We start from the raw sequence: 19,802 nt of genomic DNA, 5'->3' as shown, positions 1-19,802 counted from the left end.
GAAAACATATTATCCCGATGTTTGTTTACATGAGTCGGAGACTTGGAGTTGTAAGGAGACCTCAGGTTCGCTCAATATTGACTCGCTCGCGCATAGCAAGGAATCGATACAGAAGATGATCGATCGCATTCAATATAAACGCTGGAGTAGTCATATACTGTATTTGGTAGAGTATATGAATATTGATAAAGGATACAAACTAACGCGCCCAAATTTGACCGTTATAATGGATTAATCAGTAAAAAAGTTATCTTTGTAACCGAAAGATTTTGCACTAATTAATACAGGAATTTTCAAAAGTTATAATAACATTGTCATTAAAACGGGGTCTCTCTTCTGCTACAGCAGCCGCGGTTGGATGTTCATCTGTGTCTGACATCTCACTTTAGTCGTAAGTGACTGCGCTCTAATTTCCTCTTTTGCCTTGATCATCCTCAGCAGGCTTATGACGTCTTTTTCATAGGTTCTTAATGTCCCATAACCAAAACTAATAGAAATAAATATTTGAGAATTTTAACATTTTCTTAATGCTAAATGCGGATTTTGCCCTATTGTGAATTACGTTAAATCGAATATAAAATACCATTGCTCTTATGGAATAATTTTTGGGACTGGAAATTTCTTGCGTTGAATGTGGGTTTACGTTAAATCGAGGTCTTGCAAAATCGGGGTTATACTGTATATATCAAGATCTTTCCTTAAGTCATTTTTCTATAATCATTCTTAAAGCCAAGATTGCTTCTCAAATACCTCTGTCCTTCCTAAATCCAAACTGGTCTTCCATTATCACCTTCTCCACATTTCCTTCAATTTGTTTCAAGATAATATTCGGGAGGATGTTTGAGGCCTGGGTTACAAGTCTCGGTGTGCAGTATTGATCACATCTGTTCGCAGATGATTTTTTAGGAATAGGTACAATGAGACACTTACTGAAGTCCGATGGGATATGCCCGGTGTTATACATCCCACAAACCAGATTGAACAGGGTTTTCTTCACATTGTCTACAGTGGCTTTTATCAACTCAGCAGGAAATTAATCAGGGAGTATTCCAACTCCTTCATCTTCTTCACCTACTAGTTCTTCACTTTCTATCATTTCACAAGGTATGTTCTTTCCTCCTTATAAACTACCAGTGTATTCTTTCCATTTCTCGGCAATCTCAAAATCTTCTTATACCAGCTCTCCTTCATCTGTCTTCAGTCCATAGCAACTAATCTTCCTGTCACCAAAGAATCTTTCAACTAATGTATATCCTCTCCCAAATTTCCAATTGTTAACAAAAGTTCTTTCACTTCCATGCATTGTGATACCAGAAATTTTTCTCTAGCTTCCTTTGCTTTTCTGTTTATTTCATTTCTCATTTTCCTACAATGGTGTTGTCCTTCTTGACTGGCATAGTTCTTCAAATTCTTTCTCATGTTCATTTTTTCACTAATTTAATTAGTTATCCAGACTTTCCTGTTCTGCATTTTCTGTTTTTCCACATCATGTGCTGCTGTCGTTATAACACTTCCCATTCCTTATCCTCCAAGTTATTTAATTCTGTTGGTGGTATTTCCATCAAAAGTTCACCAGTCTTCTTTTTAAAATCTGTAGCTAGGTTTTGATCTTTGAGTGTGGTGGTGGTGGTGATTATTGTTTTAAGAGGAAGTACAATTCAGCAACCATCCTCTGTTAACACTAATCAGGCGGGGGGGGGGATGGAAGGGGCTTTACACTTCGAAAAGTGAAGGTAGCGGCCAAAGAAACGGCAAGGGCACAAAGGGAATTAAAATGAAAGACTCCCTAGGCCTCGAATGCTCTAATACTGTCTACCACTAGTGGATTTTATGCCCTAACCACCTGAGCACAAGGAGGGCCATGATCAGAATATGCCCAAGATGCCCACTCCCATTCCATAACAACTGGTATCCTGACTCTCGAGATCACTTACTAGGCCACTCAACCATTGCCCATGGTGCAAGAACTAGGATTGACTACAGTAACTTACACCACAAACCATTGGGTTATATTAATATGGAAAAATTGCAAAACAATTTTTTTTTCCCCACCAGGATCTCACTCCAATCCTCTCTTAAGTCCTCCCCAATTAGGAAGTCATGATGGTGATAATTTGACTTTTTTTTTAATGCTATTTATTCGGGGCGTCGACGTAAAATGATCTTTTGCCCCTGTAATTTGAGTTACTCTTATTCTATACCTGACCTGATCTTCCCATTGCTTTACAGCTTCATTGTATACAGGGTGAACCAAAATTCGCGCACTTGGGCATCGCAGCGCGACTCCACATGCCAGCAATAAAAAAAATATGTCTCTCACAAAAGTTCGTCCTGCGAGTATATCCGGCAGAAAAAGGACGTTGAAGAGTGGCAATCTGGCAACACTGTAACCACATGTAGGGTAACTACCTCTGTCAGCACACATTAGTCATGCTGCACAGTTGGTGCAGTGGATAGGATTTTGGGTTAGCATGCAGGAGGTCGAGGGGTCTATCCTGGGTTGAGGCGTATTTCATAAATGTAGTCCAGGTGGTATGGTATCTGTCATGTGAATCATCAATAGCGAATAAATTCAAGCCCACGACGCGGAAAGGACGTCTTTTAAAGCTGGCCAATGAAAATGATTGTTTGTCCATTTCTAGGATTGTAGTATGTAAGTGCAAATGGTTTCTAGAGGACCCGATGCTATCGCTGTTGACTATTAAGATGCCACCTGGACTACGTTTACGAAATTAAAAACATACACCTCAGCCCAGGATCAACGCCTCGACTTCCTGCATGCTAACCCAAAACTCTATCCACTGCACCAACTGTGCTGACAGAGGTAGTTACCCTACATGTGGTTACAGTGTTGCCAGATTGCCACTCTTCAACGTCCTTTTCCTGCCGGATATACTCGCAGGACAAACTTTTGTGAAAGACATTTTTTATTGCTGGCATGTGAGGAGTCGCGCTGCGACGCCCGAGTGCGCGAATTTCGGTTCATCCTGTATATGTTAAAATGAATGAGTGATTAAGTACTCCCTTGTCTAGCACTTCTGTTGTTAATATTTCCTTACCTACTTTTTTCACGACTTCTGTTTATTACAGTTTTTTTATCTCTTATATGCATTGTATTAATTTCATTAGTTCTGCTGAATAATTTCTCTTCCTCATTATTGCCCTTACTTCGATTCAGTTCATTAAAACTAGTCTTTTATTTTCCTCTCTCTTAAAGCCTGTGAAGGTTGTGTGAGTTTCTAGATTAAATTCTCTGCACTTTTGCTCATGTAAGAATGCTAGCTAGAATGAAAAAACGTGTATAAGAAAGAGACACATTCAGGTTTACACCAAACCTGAAAAACATTCCCATTCGCTATGAATCACATAAACACCGACCCGCTTCTGGTTCTTTCCTCGGCGACCACAACTGCTGCAAGACCTGCAGTCTACATGTACCTAGCAGCACTTTCACCAGTAGTACCAAACTGAGCAAGCTGGCTATACAGTTTAAATCACGTAGCTGTTATCTTGCATTCGGGTGATGGTGGGTTTGAATCCCATAGTCGTGTCGACAGTCCTAAAGATGTTTTTGTATAGTTCCCCATTTTCACACCAGGGTAGTGCTGGGTCCGTTCATTATTTAAGGCCATGGCTGCTAACTTCCCAATCCTGGCACATTCCCATTCTTGTATTGCCAAAATCCTCCTATGCTTTTAGTCTAATGCTAGACCACCATTTTTTTTTAAACCAGTAGCACCACTATCATGCCTGACCATATACAGGGTTGCTATGACTTCACCTCATCCAACATCATACGTCAGCTTCAGTGCAGGTTCTGCTCCATTTTCTACATTGGCTTAATTACCCCTGCTCCAGCCAAACAAATACATGGCCATCACAGTACTTGCAAAACTCATAACATGGATCATCCTATTCCCATTCACACTCAGCTCTGTCAGAGCACATTCAGTGCTTGTGTCACAGTTATTAAAGTCGTTCAGCACTTTGCCACCTTCTTCATACTCTCCTGCCCTTTGAGAGCCTGAAGTTTGACAACTGGCACTTGGGTCTAGGAAAGCCTTGACAGAATATAACTGTACCTTTTTTTCCATTCTATGTCTTGCTTATTTGCCCCTTCCCTTTACCTCACAACAGCGTGTGCTTTTCAAAAATGGTCACTGCCCTTCGTATTCTATCCTCCACTGCTGTAGGCTGCAGCCAAAAATGGTTTCACTCCTTTTATGTGTACCCTATCCATGCGTGCTTACATGGTAAGTCAAATCTCCAAATTAGTCTACACAATCTGTTTTAAACATATATATTACCTGATATAGATCTCCCTTTCCTGGACCCTCTTTGTTCTTCCTCCACAACCAACTCAACTGGTACTTTTGATATTTGATTAAAGGGAAAGTCTGGCAATAAAAAATGTCATGTTTTTGTATTTTTTTCTTAAATATGTTCATATATGTTCTTTCATAGTACAAAATGATTTTGTGAAATTCGAAATAGAAATGTAGAAAAATATAATTAAATACTAGCAGCTGAGGAGTGGGCGTGGCATCATATGACAATTGTCACAATGTTACTTGTTTGCTCTGAAAAACAAATCTGGATTGTGGTGCCATCTCCTGAGTATTCTGAGTATCTCTTGAATATGTATGTGTTCTTTGAGAAGCAGGTATTTATTTATGCTCTGTGATCGTAAGTTCTTTGAAGTTGTTTGTAAACAAGCTTGTCAGAAGTATGTTTCGGTGGTGGTATTTTTGTTACTCAATGTTCAGTCGTGCCTAAAGTCAGAGGTAAAACTCCACTAAAACAGAGAGCAAAAGAAATGCTTACTAGGAGGTGGTCTACGAACTACGCAGAAGAAACACCCACATGTGAGATGGAAGCAAATATTTCTAAGAGATCAAATGAATCTGAACATGATATGAAGGCCAGTATGTGTTTGTTGATATGACTTTTCTGAGATCCCTGTATAAAAATGCACTGTGTTGTAAATGTTTCAGGGAGAGTGTACAGTAACTGCAGAAATAAGAAATACATTCGGTTTTTCTAGAAAAGTGGTTGTGAAATGTAAAAAAATGTGGTTATGTTTTGAATGAAATGTACACATGCTCTCAGAAGAAGAAATCTCAAAATAACAAGAGCATGTTTGACATAAAAAAGAGAATCTTTCAACAGATTTGGTAGAGGATATGCCACTGTAGAAATATTTTGTTTAGGCATGGAAATGAATATGAGCAAATTTACTTACTATAATATTTTGAACCATATTGTAAGGGAAGGAAAAGTTTTTGCCAATCATGTTTTCGAAGAATCAAGGAGGCGGGTACGCGAGGCACATATAAAGGAAAATAGTGTTCTTGCAGGTGCATCCATCATTGACATTTCAGTCAGCTACGATGGTAGTTGGCATAAGAGAGGTTTTACTAGTAACTTCAGAGTTGGTTATATGATTGACATTTTGACTGGTTTAGTGGTTGATTGGGAAGTTTTATTCAAGTGCTGTCACTCGTCCACTGCCAGTAAGAGGGACTTGGGTGAAAAAACTCCAGACTTTTCATTTTGGTACGAGGGTCACCAGGCACACTGCAATCAAAACTTCAGTGGATCATCTCCAGGCATGGAAATGGAAGTTGCGAGGAGGTTATGGAATTGCTCAGAAAAGCTAGGTTTCTGCTACACTACTCTGTTTTCTGATGGAGACTGCAAAACACACATTCACCTGCAGAAACTAAATGCTTACGGCAACACAGAAATTGTGAAGGAAGAGTGTGTGAATCATGTTGCAGAACGACTTGGGACAGGATTAAGAAATGTGGTGAAGGAATGTTGGGCACAAAATGTGACTCTCGGTGGGAAAGCACATGGAAGTTTGAAGGAAGAAACAATTGTAAAGCTGGCTTATTATTATAGAAGAACCATTGTTGACAATGCTCCAGATACTGTGGCAATGAAAAATGCAGTCTATGCAACACTGTACCACTCTATGAACACTTGATGAGAAACCACAACACATGAAGTGTCCAAAAGGCAGGAAATCTTGGTGTTTCTTTAATCTTGCCCTTGCCAAAGGACAGCAACCAGAATCACACAAAACGGCTATCCATACTGCTCTGAGACCATCTGTTGTTGTTAGGATATCAGTTTATCAGAGGCTGGCATCTGATACAATTCTCTCCAGATGCACTGCTGGAAAGACTCAAAATGCAAATGAATGTCTCCATAGTATAATCTGGTTAATATGCCCAAAGGATATATTTGTATCCAAGCATTTGACAGTATATACAAGGATAAGCTATATGAATATATGTAGACAATAGGAATACCACAGAAACTGATAAGGATGAACAGAATTACTTTAGGAGAAGTAAGGGCAAAGGTGATGGTGGATGGAAGAATTGGAAATGAGTTTGCTCTTAATACAGGAGTCAGACAAGGTGATGCACTCTCAGCTACTTTGTTTAATCTGGCAATTAACCAAGTCCTTGAAAAAATAATGGATACCGAAAATATTGTATATAAATCTAAACAAATTTGTGCGTATGCAGATGATGTAGTGTTAATGGCCAAGAATGATAGATATTTGAAGGAAATGATTCTTGAAATGGAGGAAGCAGGAAAACGGATGGGGTTGGAGGTGAATGACAGTAAATCCAAGTATATGCATGTGACTGTTATAGAGGGCAGAAGAAGTCAAGATAATCTGACAATAAATGGGCATAATTTTGAGAATGTACAAAGTTTTGAGTATTTGAGAACCTTGTTGACAAACAATAACAGAATAAGTGAGGAGATACATCCTAGAATAATAGCTGGAAACAGGGCCTATTATGCAAATCTTACATTATTTAAATCTCGTCTATTGTCTAAACCTACAAAATTCAAAATATATAAGACCCTTATTAGACCTGTAGTGACATATGGCTCAGAAGCCTGGAACCTTTTAGTAGATGATGCAAATAATTAAGAATATTTGAAAGAAAGATTATTAGACTAATATATGGCCCAATTCAAGACCAGAATGGTTGGAGGATAAGGATGAATGCTGAAATACAGATCATATTAGACCAGGAGGATATAGTTAGATTTATTAAGGCACAGTGACTGCGATGGGTTGGCCATGTGGAAAGAAAGGAGGAAGATCGAATGCCAAGAAAAGTAGTTAAATCCCGAGTAGATAAAAGATGGCGACAAGAAAGGCCCCGTAATAGATGGAGCGATGAAGTTGAAGCCGACCTGAGGGCAATGAACATCCGCCCATGGAGAGCAGCTGCTCAGGATCGAAGTAGATGGTGGACTATCGTAGAAGAGGCCAAGGCTCGCACAGGGCTGTAGCGCCGGATAAGTAAGTAAGTATATATTTGTATCCAAGAAAAAAGTTGAACTAACTGTGACAGAAACTGTTTCACAGTTCAATCAAGGATGCTATCTGAGAGAAGCAACAAGAACAGAGACCACTCCATTGTCAGCAAATAAGAAGCGAATGAGCAAAGTTAGAGACGAGCGACGAAGGAAGCAAAAGGCAAAACGGTGCTTAGAATTCGAGAAAAGAAGAAGACATGCATCCAGATTGACGGCCATACACACTGAGGAAGCGAGAAGGAGAAAAGAAGGAACAACGTACAGCCCAGGTGGATTTTAGAGCGAAGATCGGCGGACGATTGTGTTGTGTAACTTTGACTGCATTTATCTTTACTTTGTGAAATTGAACATTTAAATATAACTTTTTCATAGTAAATATTCTCCAAATTGGATGAAATTTTCAGAGATAACTCCTACTAACAGTGCTAAAAGTCTTGCATATCATTTTGAAAAAATAATAATTTTGAAACGAAATGTTGATAAAGATGTGTTGTAATTATTTACATAAAAAGATCAAAATTTTGAAAATGAATTTATAGGTCACCACAAAAGGTACCCAAAAAAAGTATGCAAAACTGTTTGACTATATTATGAGCTACAGTCTTCAATTTTTCAAACGCATTAAAGTAAATTTACTATTTTAAAAAATATTATTTTTGAAAAAACCCTTTTAAAAAACAAAAAAAAAAATATCAAACTTTTGGATCAGTTAAGTTGTAAGTTTGTGAAAATGGAAACCTACAACCTGTTTTCCAGTCATTGACCAGGTCTGGGATGGAATGAATGAAGCAGATATAGGCTATTAGTACGATGGGGTCGCCACTCCCAAAGTGATTTATTAATGACTGATAGATGCTATGAAATGAGAATGGAGAGTGTTGCTGGAATGAAAGATGACAGAGAAAACCGGAGTACCCGGAGAAAAACCTGTCCCGCCTCCGCTTTGTCCAGCACAAATCTCAAATGGAGTGACCGGGATTTGAACCACGGTATCCAGCGGTGAGAGGCCGACGCACTGCCGTCTGAGCCACGGTGGCTCTTGTAAGTTTGTATCTATGGTTAATACTATTCACAAATGATATGTTTAAAATTTGAGACCAATTGATAAATTAGGGGAAAAGTTTCATTTTTTACCAGACTGTCCCCTTAAGGGTCCTAGTGAGAAATTTACCAAAAAACACCATCCAGACATGACAATTGTATTTTAAACATGAAAAAGGACCTGTATGAGATAAGATTGTATTTGTGAGATTTCTCATTTGTCTGTTTTCTTCTCATGATCCTGATAGATTTTTCTTCTCATTTTTATATTATTTTTGTCATTATTTCTTTCTCTTCTAGATCGATATTATGCTGATAGCCCTCCTAGAAAGATGACTCCTCCACCTTCACCCCTTTTGGATGGAAGTCGACATTCATCCGTGCTAAAACGTCTAGGAAATTCTGGGTCTTCGACAAATCCCTCATTACGATTTCAAAGTGATGGATTCAATTCTGATGAAGAACAAGATACCTCAAGAGAAGAAGATAGGGATTGGACTCGTCGTAGCAAGGTGCCCCGCATGCGCATGTATGCAGATGAAGAACAAATACGGTTGGAGAAACGTAAGGCTGTAGAACATTCTCACAGCAGAAGGAAAGGATCTAAAAGGGAACGTAGAGACAGTCGTTCTAAAAGTTCTGTCAAAGAGAGCAGTAAATCTGAGAGGAGAAGTAGGAAGAGTGTTAGTAAGAGCAGAGACAGTTCAAAACATGTTAGCAGAAGTAGGGCGAGAAGTCGTGAGGATTTACGAAGTAGGCTAGGAAAAGACAGTCGAGGACACAGTGGCAAAGGAAAGAGCAGTAGTAGTAGTTCGTCTGTTTCATCTAAGTGGAGTAAGGTCAGTCAAAAAGCATTACCCTCATATGGTCCTGTTGACTTACACTTAGAAGTAGATAAACATTATTTTGCACATATGGACAGTGAAGAGGATGATGATTCAGATATAGGCTATAATGACCTCAGAGACACATTAAGATTAGGTAAGAAAAAGGGAACGTTATTTGATGGTGAAGATCTCAGATCTAAACTGAATTTCAAGAAAACCTTGAAAGAAAACTCTGCAAGACAAAAATCACCTCTTCGTATTGAAATAGACAATGATGAATACTATAAACTTATTGGCAGTGAGTAATAGCATTATACGTATCTTTGTATTAAACTGTTGGTGTCAATTTATGCTCTCTTCCAGATAATTGGCTATATACCTATTAAACAGTAAACAGTGGCATTTGTTAGTGTTTATGAAACGATACGATGTTTCCTGACTAGACATTGTTAATTATTGTTTATTTATTACTTCATGTTGCTGTTAGAAAGTATAGTAAAACCTGCCTCTAGTGGAAATTTTATGAACCGGAAAACTGTCTATATTGGAAAATTTTCCTGGTGCCATGAATTATGGTTTAATATGGAAGGTAAGTTTACTTGCAGTTAGCCGGAACCTGTCTGGCATGGAAACAGAATGGAATTTTGCTACTGCTGTATAACGGAAAAAATTATACAGTGTAGTTATGGTAATGTCAGTGCAGAAGATTACATGGGCATTGATCTGTAGAGCGTTTGGATCTTGAAATGCAGTATAGTGTAGATGGAGCGCTGTTGCCAAATTGACTCATGAAGATCGTGCTCGAGTGTAGCTCAGGCAGTGTGTCACAGGTTCACATTTATCGTTTAAAATTTAAAGTTTGTTCATAAATGGACATTTGAAGAATGGCAAATTAAAACATACAAATTACCTTAATCACTGTCATTACTGTCAGATAGCAGACGTACACCTTCTATGTTTTCTGGAAGGCCTGATGTTCCCACTTTGGATGAACTGGGTTCGGGAGATGAAATAGAGGATGATAATTAAAAACTGCTCATTGTCATCATCCTGCAATTTGTCTGCTTTCCACAACATTTTTTTTTTTTTTTTTTTTTTCATGTGGTTCACATAATTTGCCCAGTTTTCCACCATAATATTCTTATAAGCAGTGGTTATTAAATTTTCCATATCATTTTTCTTGAGTGATACATTATGATAGTGCATGTAGTTTTTCACCTGGGCCCACACTATCTCAATAGGATTTAACTTGCATTGGTAAATCCGGAGACGTAGAATCTGCCAACCTGTTGATTTTGCCATTTCATCATTCCGTTCTAATCATAGAGGGCCCTTTGTTGAGAAGCAATGTGCAACAATTCCTGCTTTAGCATCCCATTCTCAAAAGAGATTTGCTTTTACGTAACCATTGTATAGTGTCATCTTTTCGCCAATAAATCAGCAGAGATCGCCACTTACAAGAGTGATAAGTGGCATTATCCAGGACAATCACTGCACATTTAGGAGTGGTGGTTGTGGTGATTATTGTTTTAAGAGGAAGTGCAGCTGTTCAACCGTCCTCTATTAATACTAGTTAGAGGCAAAAAGGAAGTAGTCTGACACTTTGAAAAATATAACCCAGAACACTCATTGTAATACTGCGTTCTTTCCCCCGAGATTACATTTGGAACTTTCCTTCTTAATTTGAGGATCTATTGTACACTCTTCTTCCTTTGTTCTTTGAACTAAGAATCCCCACACCGAGCTCGATAGCTGCAATCGCTTAAGTGCAGCCAGTATCCAGTATTCGGGATATAGTAGGTTCGAACCCCACTCTCGGCAGCCCTGAAAATGGTTTTCCGTGGTTTCCCATTTTCACACCAGGCAAATGCTGGGGCTGTACCTTAATTAAGGCCACGGCCGCTTCCTTCCCACTCCTAGCCATTTCCTGTCCCATCGTCGCCATAAGACCTATCTGTGTCGGTGCGACGGAAAGCAACTAGCAAAAAAAAAAAAAAAAAAAGAATCCCCACACATGAGCACAAACTACACATACACAATCCACCTGTTCTTAAGAATTGTACATTTATCACTGATGTCTATTTTATCAAATTTATATTACAGATAAAATGAACACGACACTGCATGCGTCTAAATATCTGAATGCACACTGCCTGTGAGATTCCCACTGGCAGTTCAACCAGTTGAGTTATGCGTGAAACCAAAGCTACAAAGATGTTCTTCCTGTCATAAAATAATAACTAAGTGATATAAGGACTTGGGGTTTGTTTTAAAAATAACATCCACATCCGAAGACCATTTACCTCGCTTTGACCCCGCCGTGTAAACTCAATAGCAAGCACTTGGGCAGCAACTGATTTTTTCGTGCTTGCACATAAAACTTTCAGAACATGACTGAAAAGAAAGATACATACTGCATTTTCTTATCATTCAAATTTAAAATGAAACACATATGTGTTGAGCTGAAATGTTTCTTTACCAGCAGTAGAAAAGAATGATAAACATTAATATAAAATAGGTGTTATGGCATGAAAAGTTCCATTCAGTGAAGATTTTGCATTTGGCATAACTTTCAATTATACTAAAATTTTCACACTCAATTTTTAATATTACGTTTGTTAACAGCATCAGATACTGCTTGGTATTTTGTATATAACTACCCATTTTAACTGGTAACATTCAGATTTAGGGACCTTTGGCAAACCTGTTTCATTAAAGAAGGACAGTGCCAAGTGCAAAATGTGGGAGAAGGAAAGAGATGAATGATCACATTACTGCTGTACTGCATTTTAAGATCTGAATGCTCTATAGAAGTTGAGACAAAGACTGTTAGAAAACATTGAGGAGTTCGTCATCCACCACCTCAATAACAGAAATTAATGGCGATGATGTCTAGAATGAAGATGATGAAGAAGGTAACATGAAGTCATACCAACATGCCCAACCAGCCAAAAAGGACATTCAGTCTTTTTCACTAGCAAAACATGGCGTGGTATTGTTCGACGTTATTTGCCGTGCCCACATTTTGATTGAGAGCTGTGCTACCAGGGATAGTTGTGTCCAGCCTATAATTCTGGATTACTGAAAGAAGGAAAGACAGTACTATAGTATTACTGTTGGTATTATTTCTATAAAACATGTAATGTGCATTAAAAAAGTGTATGTACTGTACTACTGAGCACTGTGATGAAGTTCTAAGCAAGAACAGATTTGTGTTAGTGCTGATGAACTAGTGTATGTAAGTGTGTGATTAGTGTCATTATTTTATCTACTACTGCACAAAATCATATAAATCTTTTACTGGATTTGTCCACCTGAGGTATGTACGTATGATATTTTATTTTTAAGCACCTTTATGAACCAGAATCCTGCATACAGCAGAAAAATCTCCGGTTTCTTTGATTTTCACTGAGGACAGGTTTTACTGTACTTGGTTTGTACAATATATGTGTTCACCAGAGTGGAATTTCATGCTTAGCACTCATAGTCAGGCAGGTGGATGTTCTAGAGGTTGGGTAAATAGTGGAACAGTGCAAGGAAATCAGTTGCATGTCCTTTATGAGGAGTGCATTTGTCCCTTCATGCTATTTTGAGGACCAGCAACACACACTTCCTGTTACAGGGAATGTGGTCTTCTTATCTGTCTTATTCTTCCAAGTATATTTGTCATCTAAGATACCCTCCATGTTATGCCTGTCATTTGCATGATTAAAACTTATTGGTGTGATATATTTTCTACCCACAGTGCTATTCAATTTGTTATTTCTGTGCAAGTATATTCTCCTGTTTATGTTTTCTTTATTTTTTCATATTTACACATTATTTTTCTTTATTTCTTCTTTATGCATTTTTTTTTAGGAAAAGACACCAGCAATCGAGAATATTGCTTGGATGCAGATTAAATGAAATACTATTTATTTTAAATTTATTTATTAAAGTATATATATTTTTTTTTTTTTTGATGTGGAAATGTCAGAATTGTATGTGTTCCTAAGCACAAATCAAAATAAACAGATATTTTGTATATACAGTATGTAAAACCATACATACATTCACACAGTTATGTGTGTAGTGGTAAGCTAGGAATTTTAAATGTCTCCTATTCTCTTCTCAGTTATTATCAGTCTGCAGTTTTAAGATTCACCCCAAACTAGGACATGCACCCCGGCAAGTATACTAAAACTGAACTGTCTCATATACATGTTATTAATACCATTTTTATTTACGTAATGTTCCTGGCATACTACTGATGACACACAGAATGTCCATGCTTACATTTTCTTTTTTGAAATAAATACATTTCAGGTGAGTTTTTATTTTTATGTTGTGTGTTTTGAACACAGTGAATAGACCTCTGAGACTGAGGAGGAAATAGCAAATAAAATTCATTGTAGAGATCTCGCCTCCAAACTTAGTTTCTAAAAGAATTTTGAAAGACAACTCTGCAAAACAAAAATCATCTCTGTCATTGTAATAGACTATGATTCACTAGCAAAATAGGTATTTTCTTAGTATGCAGCTCTTAAATACTTTTGAGAGGGGAAAATTTCATAGTTGGACCCGTTTGTGTGTCATAGCTATGAAACATGAAGTGTCATTTGCAAATATTGATTATGAATAAATTGCAGTAGCAGTGAGTAGTTGCTGCCTAGTCAAGTAATTTTGGATTAAAGGAGGCACAAAAATACACAAATGCATATCTACATTGAAGCCTTGAGCTTACTTTTTTCACAAGAATAGTGACCTTCTAATTGATAGTAGTGGGTATAATACTTCTCAGTGATTTTGTTGCTGCCTTCTCAACAAGGCACCTATTGTTCACATCATGGTCAGTGGATGTAAGATTTTTCTAAATGGGAATTTATGTCCTATGGTTGAAATTCCACATAAAGCTGAGACGCAAATACACCTAATTTCCATGCTCAAGTTTGGGTGCCTGAATCTTGGCTCAGTTGGTGGAAGTAGTAAAAAGAATTTAAATCGGGAACACTTGTCAGTAGATTGGTTGGCATGTTAATGAACCCCTTTCCAGGGCTAAATTTTAGTGTTCAGGTATCTCTTTAGATCAATAGCAACTGAAGGGTCGTCAGATAAATCATAATACAAGTGTGTTTTGTCATTGATGTCTTTGAATAAAAACCTCGGGTATAAAACAGCCAGATAAATAAAAAATTATATTGAAAAGTTACTTTTTAAAATGTATTTTCCAGCTCGTTATGAAGAACTACACTGTGGTGATAGGAAATTTTACCAAAGAGTTTTATCAGCTCATTGAATTAAATGTGTGATCACTTCTTTTCTTTACCAAACGAGTTGTCCGTGCGGTTAGGGTTGCGCAGCTGTGAGCTTGCATTCGGGAGATGGTGGGTTCGAACCCTACTGTCTGCAAACCTGAAGATAGTTTTCCAATTTTCACACCAGGCAATTGCAGGGGCTATACCTTAATTAAGGCCACAGCCGCTCTCTTCCCACTCCTAGCCCTTTCCTATCCAGTCATCGCCTGGAGACCTATGTGTGTTGGTGCTACAAAGCAAATAAGGATATTTTGAGACTAAACTCCATCTTTACAATACTTTTATTTTTTAAATATCTCTTTTTAGAACAGCATTAAAGGAACATATTTTGTCTTTATGTGGGAGATCTTCAGCTAAAGAACAAAAATATATTGAAGATACACATGGAATTTCTAATAAACTGCTATATCTTGAATAACATGTCCAAACTTCTTGAGTTATACATTAAGAACTCAGTCAAATGCTGCAATTAAAAATATACACTTCAGCAGACATATTTTTGTTAAAAAGCATATTTATAATTTAAAATGTTAGGTCTTCAGAGAAGATCATAAAGTTAAAATGAGATTACGGGGTTAAAATAAATTGCACTGTTTTTTTGTATCGTGATGTTAGTTTTATAGACCCTGTGAATACTCAGTTAAAAACACTGGTTGATATTCCAACATTTGGCTGATGAGTTATTGTTCTTGGCCAGAGAGAGACAGGCAAAGGAGCTTCTGTTACTTTATAAATTCTTCATAACGTACGGAGCCATTAGACCAACTCGGCAATTCAAACTTTGGGAGAAGTTCCACCTGATTTAATCCTATTTCCAACTTAATTTCAGAACATCAAGGATGCTTACGACAGTTAAGCGAAACATGTCCCAACTTATAATACCAATGTAATGTTTGTATCCTAAACATAAGGACTGATAAGTATTGGAAAGGTGGTGTATATTTTTGTTCTTATTTTAATGTTAATATAAGTGGTATGTTTTGAGTTGTCACTGGAGCTGTGGCATTAGTAGACTATTAAGCTTGAATGGAGTTTCAAAACGTAGAAAGGATCGTAATATGGAGATAAAGTTGGAATTCAAGAGGACAAATTGGAACAAATATTCATTTATATGAAGAGGAATTGGGGATTGGAATAATTTACCAGAGATGTTTGATAGATTTCCAACTTTTTTGAAATCATTTAGCAAAAGATTAGGTAAACAGTTAACATGGTGACAGCCCTATCAGTTGTGATTGATTAAATGTAGGATTTTTCTTTCTGGAGTAGAATATTCAACACACACTATAACAGTGGGCTCAAAAGCCATTGAACTGAGAGGACTAAAACTGGGAATGAACATTGTAAAAGAGACAGGATCATCAGTCAAGTATAAGTAAAATTAAAGAAGTAACTGTATAATCTTCACAGAATAATTTTTCTTGAAATATGTTTTAACTTTGTTTTAACTCCGAGTTAAACTTTCCACTTCTTGCACTTCTGTGTTAAGCTGCATATTTTAAACAGATTTCTGAATATCTGTCATTTTACTGTAATAATATAAAGAAAGACCACTGAAGTGTGCAAACGTGATGATATCTAAACCGTTCTCAGCAATGCTTTCTATGAATATCTATCGAAATTACAAGTTGAAGACAGAACATCCCATCCAATACAATTGAAGACAGAGTCATCACTCACTTTAACACTTGCATAGGTTGACATTACGACGACAGTTTGAAAAGTTCTCGGAATCACTCCTAGATGTCAGTGCTAGAGCAACGAGGTTCCCACGCAATAATCACACATCCTTTTTGAGTGAACACTTGGCGTGTCAGTGCTCTAGCTGCAGGAGTGTGGTAGTGACGGCTCTTTGTTGTTCCCGCGTAGTGATTTGTGACAATGGAAAAACTGAGATTCGAGCAGCGATTAAATACTTTGTAAAGAAAGGTATGAAAGCAAAGGAAATTCATGCCGACTTTCAGAACACACTGGGGGGACTCTGCTCCTTCATTTCCAACTGTTGCCAAGTGGACCAGTGAGTTTAAATTTGGTCGGGAGAGCTTGGATGATGATCTGCGTAGTGGACAGCCAAAAAGTGTTACGACCCAAGAATTTATCGCAAAAGTGCATAAAATGGTCATGGAGGACCGTCGACTGAAAATGCGGGAGATTGCTGAAGCTGTAGGGATGTCTTCTGAACGGGTATATTATATTTTAACCGAAGAATTGGGTATGAAAAAATTATCCGCAAGATGGGTGCCGCGGCTCTTGACATTGGACAATAAATGCACCAGATTGGGAATGTCCGAACAAAGTCTGGCCCGTTTTCAGTGCAACCAACAAGATTTTTTGCGCCGGTTTGTGATTACAGATGAAACTTGGGTCCACTACTATACCCTAGAGACAAAACAGCAGTCAAAGCAGTGGAAACATGCCGATTCACCACCACCAAAGAAAGCAAAGGCAGTGCGTTCGGCCAGAAAAGTCATGGCCTCAGTTTTCTGGGATGCAAAAGGCATTCTGCTGTTAGATTATCTTCCTACTGGGCAAACAATTATGGGGCAATACTATGCAAACCTCCTAGACCAACTACAGGAAAAGATACGTGACACAAGGCCTGGTTTGGCAAGGAAAAGGGTCATCTTTCATCGGGACAACGCTCCGCCGCACACAAGTGTTATTGCCATGGCAAAACTTCATGAACTGGGGTACGAATTGTTGCCACATCCACCTTATTCACCTGATTTGGCACCATCAGACTTTCATCTATTCCCCAAGCTGAAAATTTTCCTCGGTGGACGGAGATTTTCTGCAAGGGAAGAACTGACGGCCGAATTGGAGAAGTATTTTGCAGGCCTGGAGGAATCTCATTTTCGAGATGGGATCAAGGCACTGGAACATCGCTGGACCAAATCCATTAGTCTACAGGGAGACTATGTTGAAAAATAAAAGCAGTTCCACCGAGGTAAGATACTTAATTCTAGTACATTCTGAGAACTTTTCAAAGCACCTACGTACATCTGTTTAACATCCTTTCAGTTGCTACAGATTTTAATAGACACTTAGTTGACAGAATGTTATCCTGCAGGAGTTCTTCAATATGCCAGAATCCATCAACACAGTGTTGTCGCATTTAAACTCCCTCAATTACCACCTATATCAGTCATGAATGAATATGCTGTATTGAAATAGAAAGATGATGACTAACCAGCTGAGCCACTGAGCTTGACATTCTTGCATCATAGAAGTATGATGTAATAATGGAGTTAACATTATTACACCTGTGTAAAAGCATAAGGATGATGTCAGTCTGGCTCCTTGGCTGAATAGTCATTGTTTTGGTCTTTGGTTCAAAGGGCCCCCGGGTTGGATTCATGACCCCAAATCAGCTGTAAAGAAAACTTCAATACCAAGAGACCAATGTGCAGAGACAAACTCAGACACTGAAGAACTGGTGATGAACAGCAGAATCTAGCTAAAAATAATAATACTGGACCATTCTTCATCACCAAAGCTGTCTATTGCCTGCCAATTGAAGGCCCAAACCCTCAGTGATCTGATGAAAGTACAGGACTTCTCAAAGACAGCATTTCCATTATCACTTTTTGGAGAGATAAAAATAAATTATGTGTATTGGATCAGATCTAAAAAGAAAACATTTTAGCCAATCTCATTCTAAAGCCTGTCCCTTATCTTCTACCTCAAATACTGGCTAAAAATTCCTTTGTCAAACTTCTGTGACAAAATCCTATGTCTTGATTAGCTTTCTGTGAGACTTAACGGGGTTCCTTTTGTAATGTTGATAAGGAGTATCTGTATCCATATGTGGAAGCAACAACATAGGTCATTTGTTGTCAGATAACATCAGAAATGTGCCTAGACACTATATGGAAGTTATCAGGTCAATTCTGTTTCCTTACCCTTTCATGCACTGTTAAAAACAGCATAATGGGACATTATTAAAAAAGCATAAAATGACCAGCATCATCCTTATAAGATAGAACTCCGTAACAGTTGAGTATCAGAACAGGAATGCACACTAGTGAACAGGTTCCTCCTAGGTGTTTTCTGAACTTATCACTCGAAAAAGGAGTTATGATAGATTTTGCTTTATAATATTGCTTCATGGTTACTGTTTTAGGAAGCAGAGTAACTTTTTTACCCTCATAAATTATTGTAAATCTGGTGTATTAAATATGTATTTAAATGTATATTATACAATATAACTGATATTCTTTCATTGTTCAATATAGCTATAATGTTGTTTCATATTTATTTAAGCATGATGCAGTGAAACTGCAACATATTTGTATGAAGTGTCAGTACATATTTTAAATAAGTCCTATATCTCTGTTATTAGCTTCACTTTTGAAATTTTGTTTTCAATTTAGACTCCATAACAGTTGTCTATCTGAACAGGCATGAATGCTAGTGAGCAGGTTCCTACTAGTGTTTTCTGAAGTTATCACTTGAAAAAGGAAAACTGTTATGATATTGTTCAAATAAAACACCATCTGTTTTATTGCTCTAATTCATTTTTGGATGACCCAATAAATGCATACACACACAATTTTATTCAACCATGAATGGCCGCACTTACCAATTGCTCACTATTTACAAGTCTTTGTTCTTTTCATACAGCGGGCTGTCCAGCTCGTTGGTATTACCTGGGAGAAGGTAATGCTCATTGATAGGCCTTTCACTTGCACTCACAAGTCCAGTCACCCCACACAGCAGCTACATGCAGAGCTAGGTTTGTACACAGGGCTGCTGTCCACACAACATACGATGACTGTTCCTTAGTTCAACTCCAGAGACAGTCCACAAACAGCAGGAGAATACTTCACAACAACGACCATTAACACTGTTCCTGCCCTAGTCGCTGAATCTACGACGGTCCTCAGTCCACAGAAGTACACACAGTATTCCTTTCCGTACCCAATGATACGCGACTCCAGTGGGAGACTGACTGCAGCCAACAGCTGTTCCAGTCCAGCAACTCACTCGACACTCGGACACAACCACAAGAACTCCTCAGTCAGACTCCAGTGGGACACTAGCAACGGCCAACACAAATGTCGCCCTCAGCCCAGCCACCGAACCCCAACATATCAAGTCAAACTCCAACACTGAGTCAAACTCTGACAACACGGAGTCCAACTCTGACTGACTGTTCATGTCTAGCCTTCTTTTTATAGCTTGGGAGATTCTTACCGGAGTATTTGCGATGTGGCTGGAAACAGAACATTTTTGCTGTACCTCGCAGAAACTCATGGGGAAACCAGACAAAGAGAACAATACACAG

General features: G+C 38.1%; 1 protein-coding gene across 2 annotated transcripts in view; it reads left to right on the top strand.

Moving 5' to 3' along the window:
• The window catches only part of LOC136864781 (nuclear cap-binding protein subunit 3), a 271,629-nt gene that overhangs the window by 209,137 nt on the left and 42,690 nt on the right, over positions 1 to 19,802 (top strand). For both annotated transcript variants that reach the window (XM_067142161.2, XM_067142162.2), the window contains one exon: positions 8,695 to 9,519. In XM_067142161.2, coding sequence (XP_066998262.2) covers positions 8,695 to 9,519 — 825 coding nt within the window. The remainder of the gene's footprint in view (positions 1 to 8,694; positions 9,520 to 19,802) is intronic.

This window comes from Anabrus simplex, chromosome 2 (genome assembly GCF_040414725.1).
Source record: "Anabrus simplex isolate iqAnaSimp1 chromosome 2, ASM4041472v1, whole genome shotgun sequence".
Classification (NCBI taxonomy): Eukaryota; Metazoa; Arthropoda; class Insecta; order Orthoptera; family Tettigoniidae; genus Anabrus; species Anabrus simplex.
The sequence above is the reverse complement of the archived record's forward strand: the minus strand, read 5'-3'. Positions and strand labels throughout refer to the sequence as shown.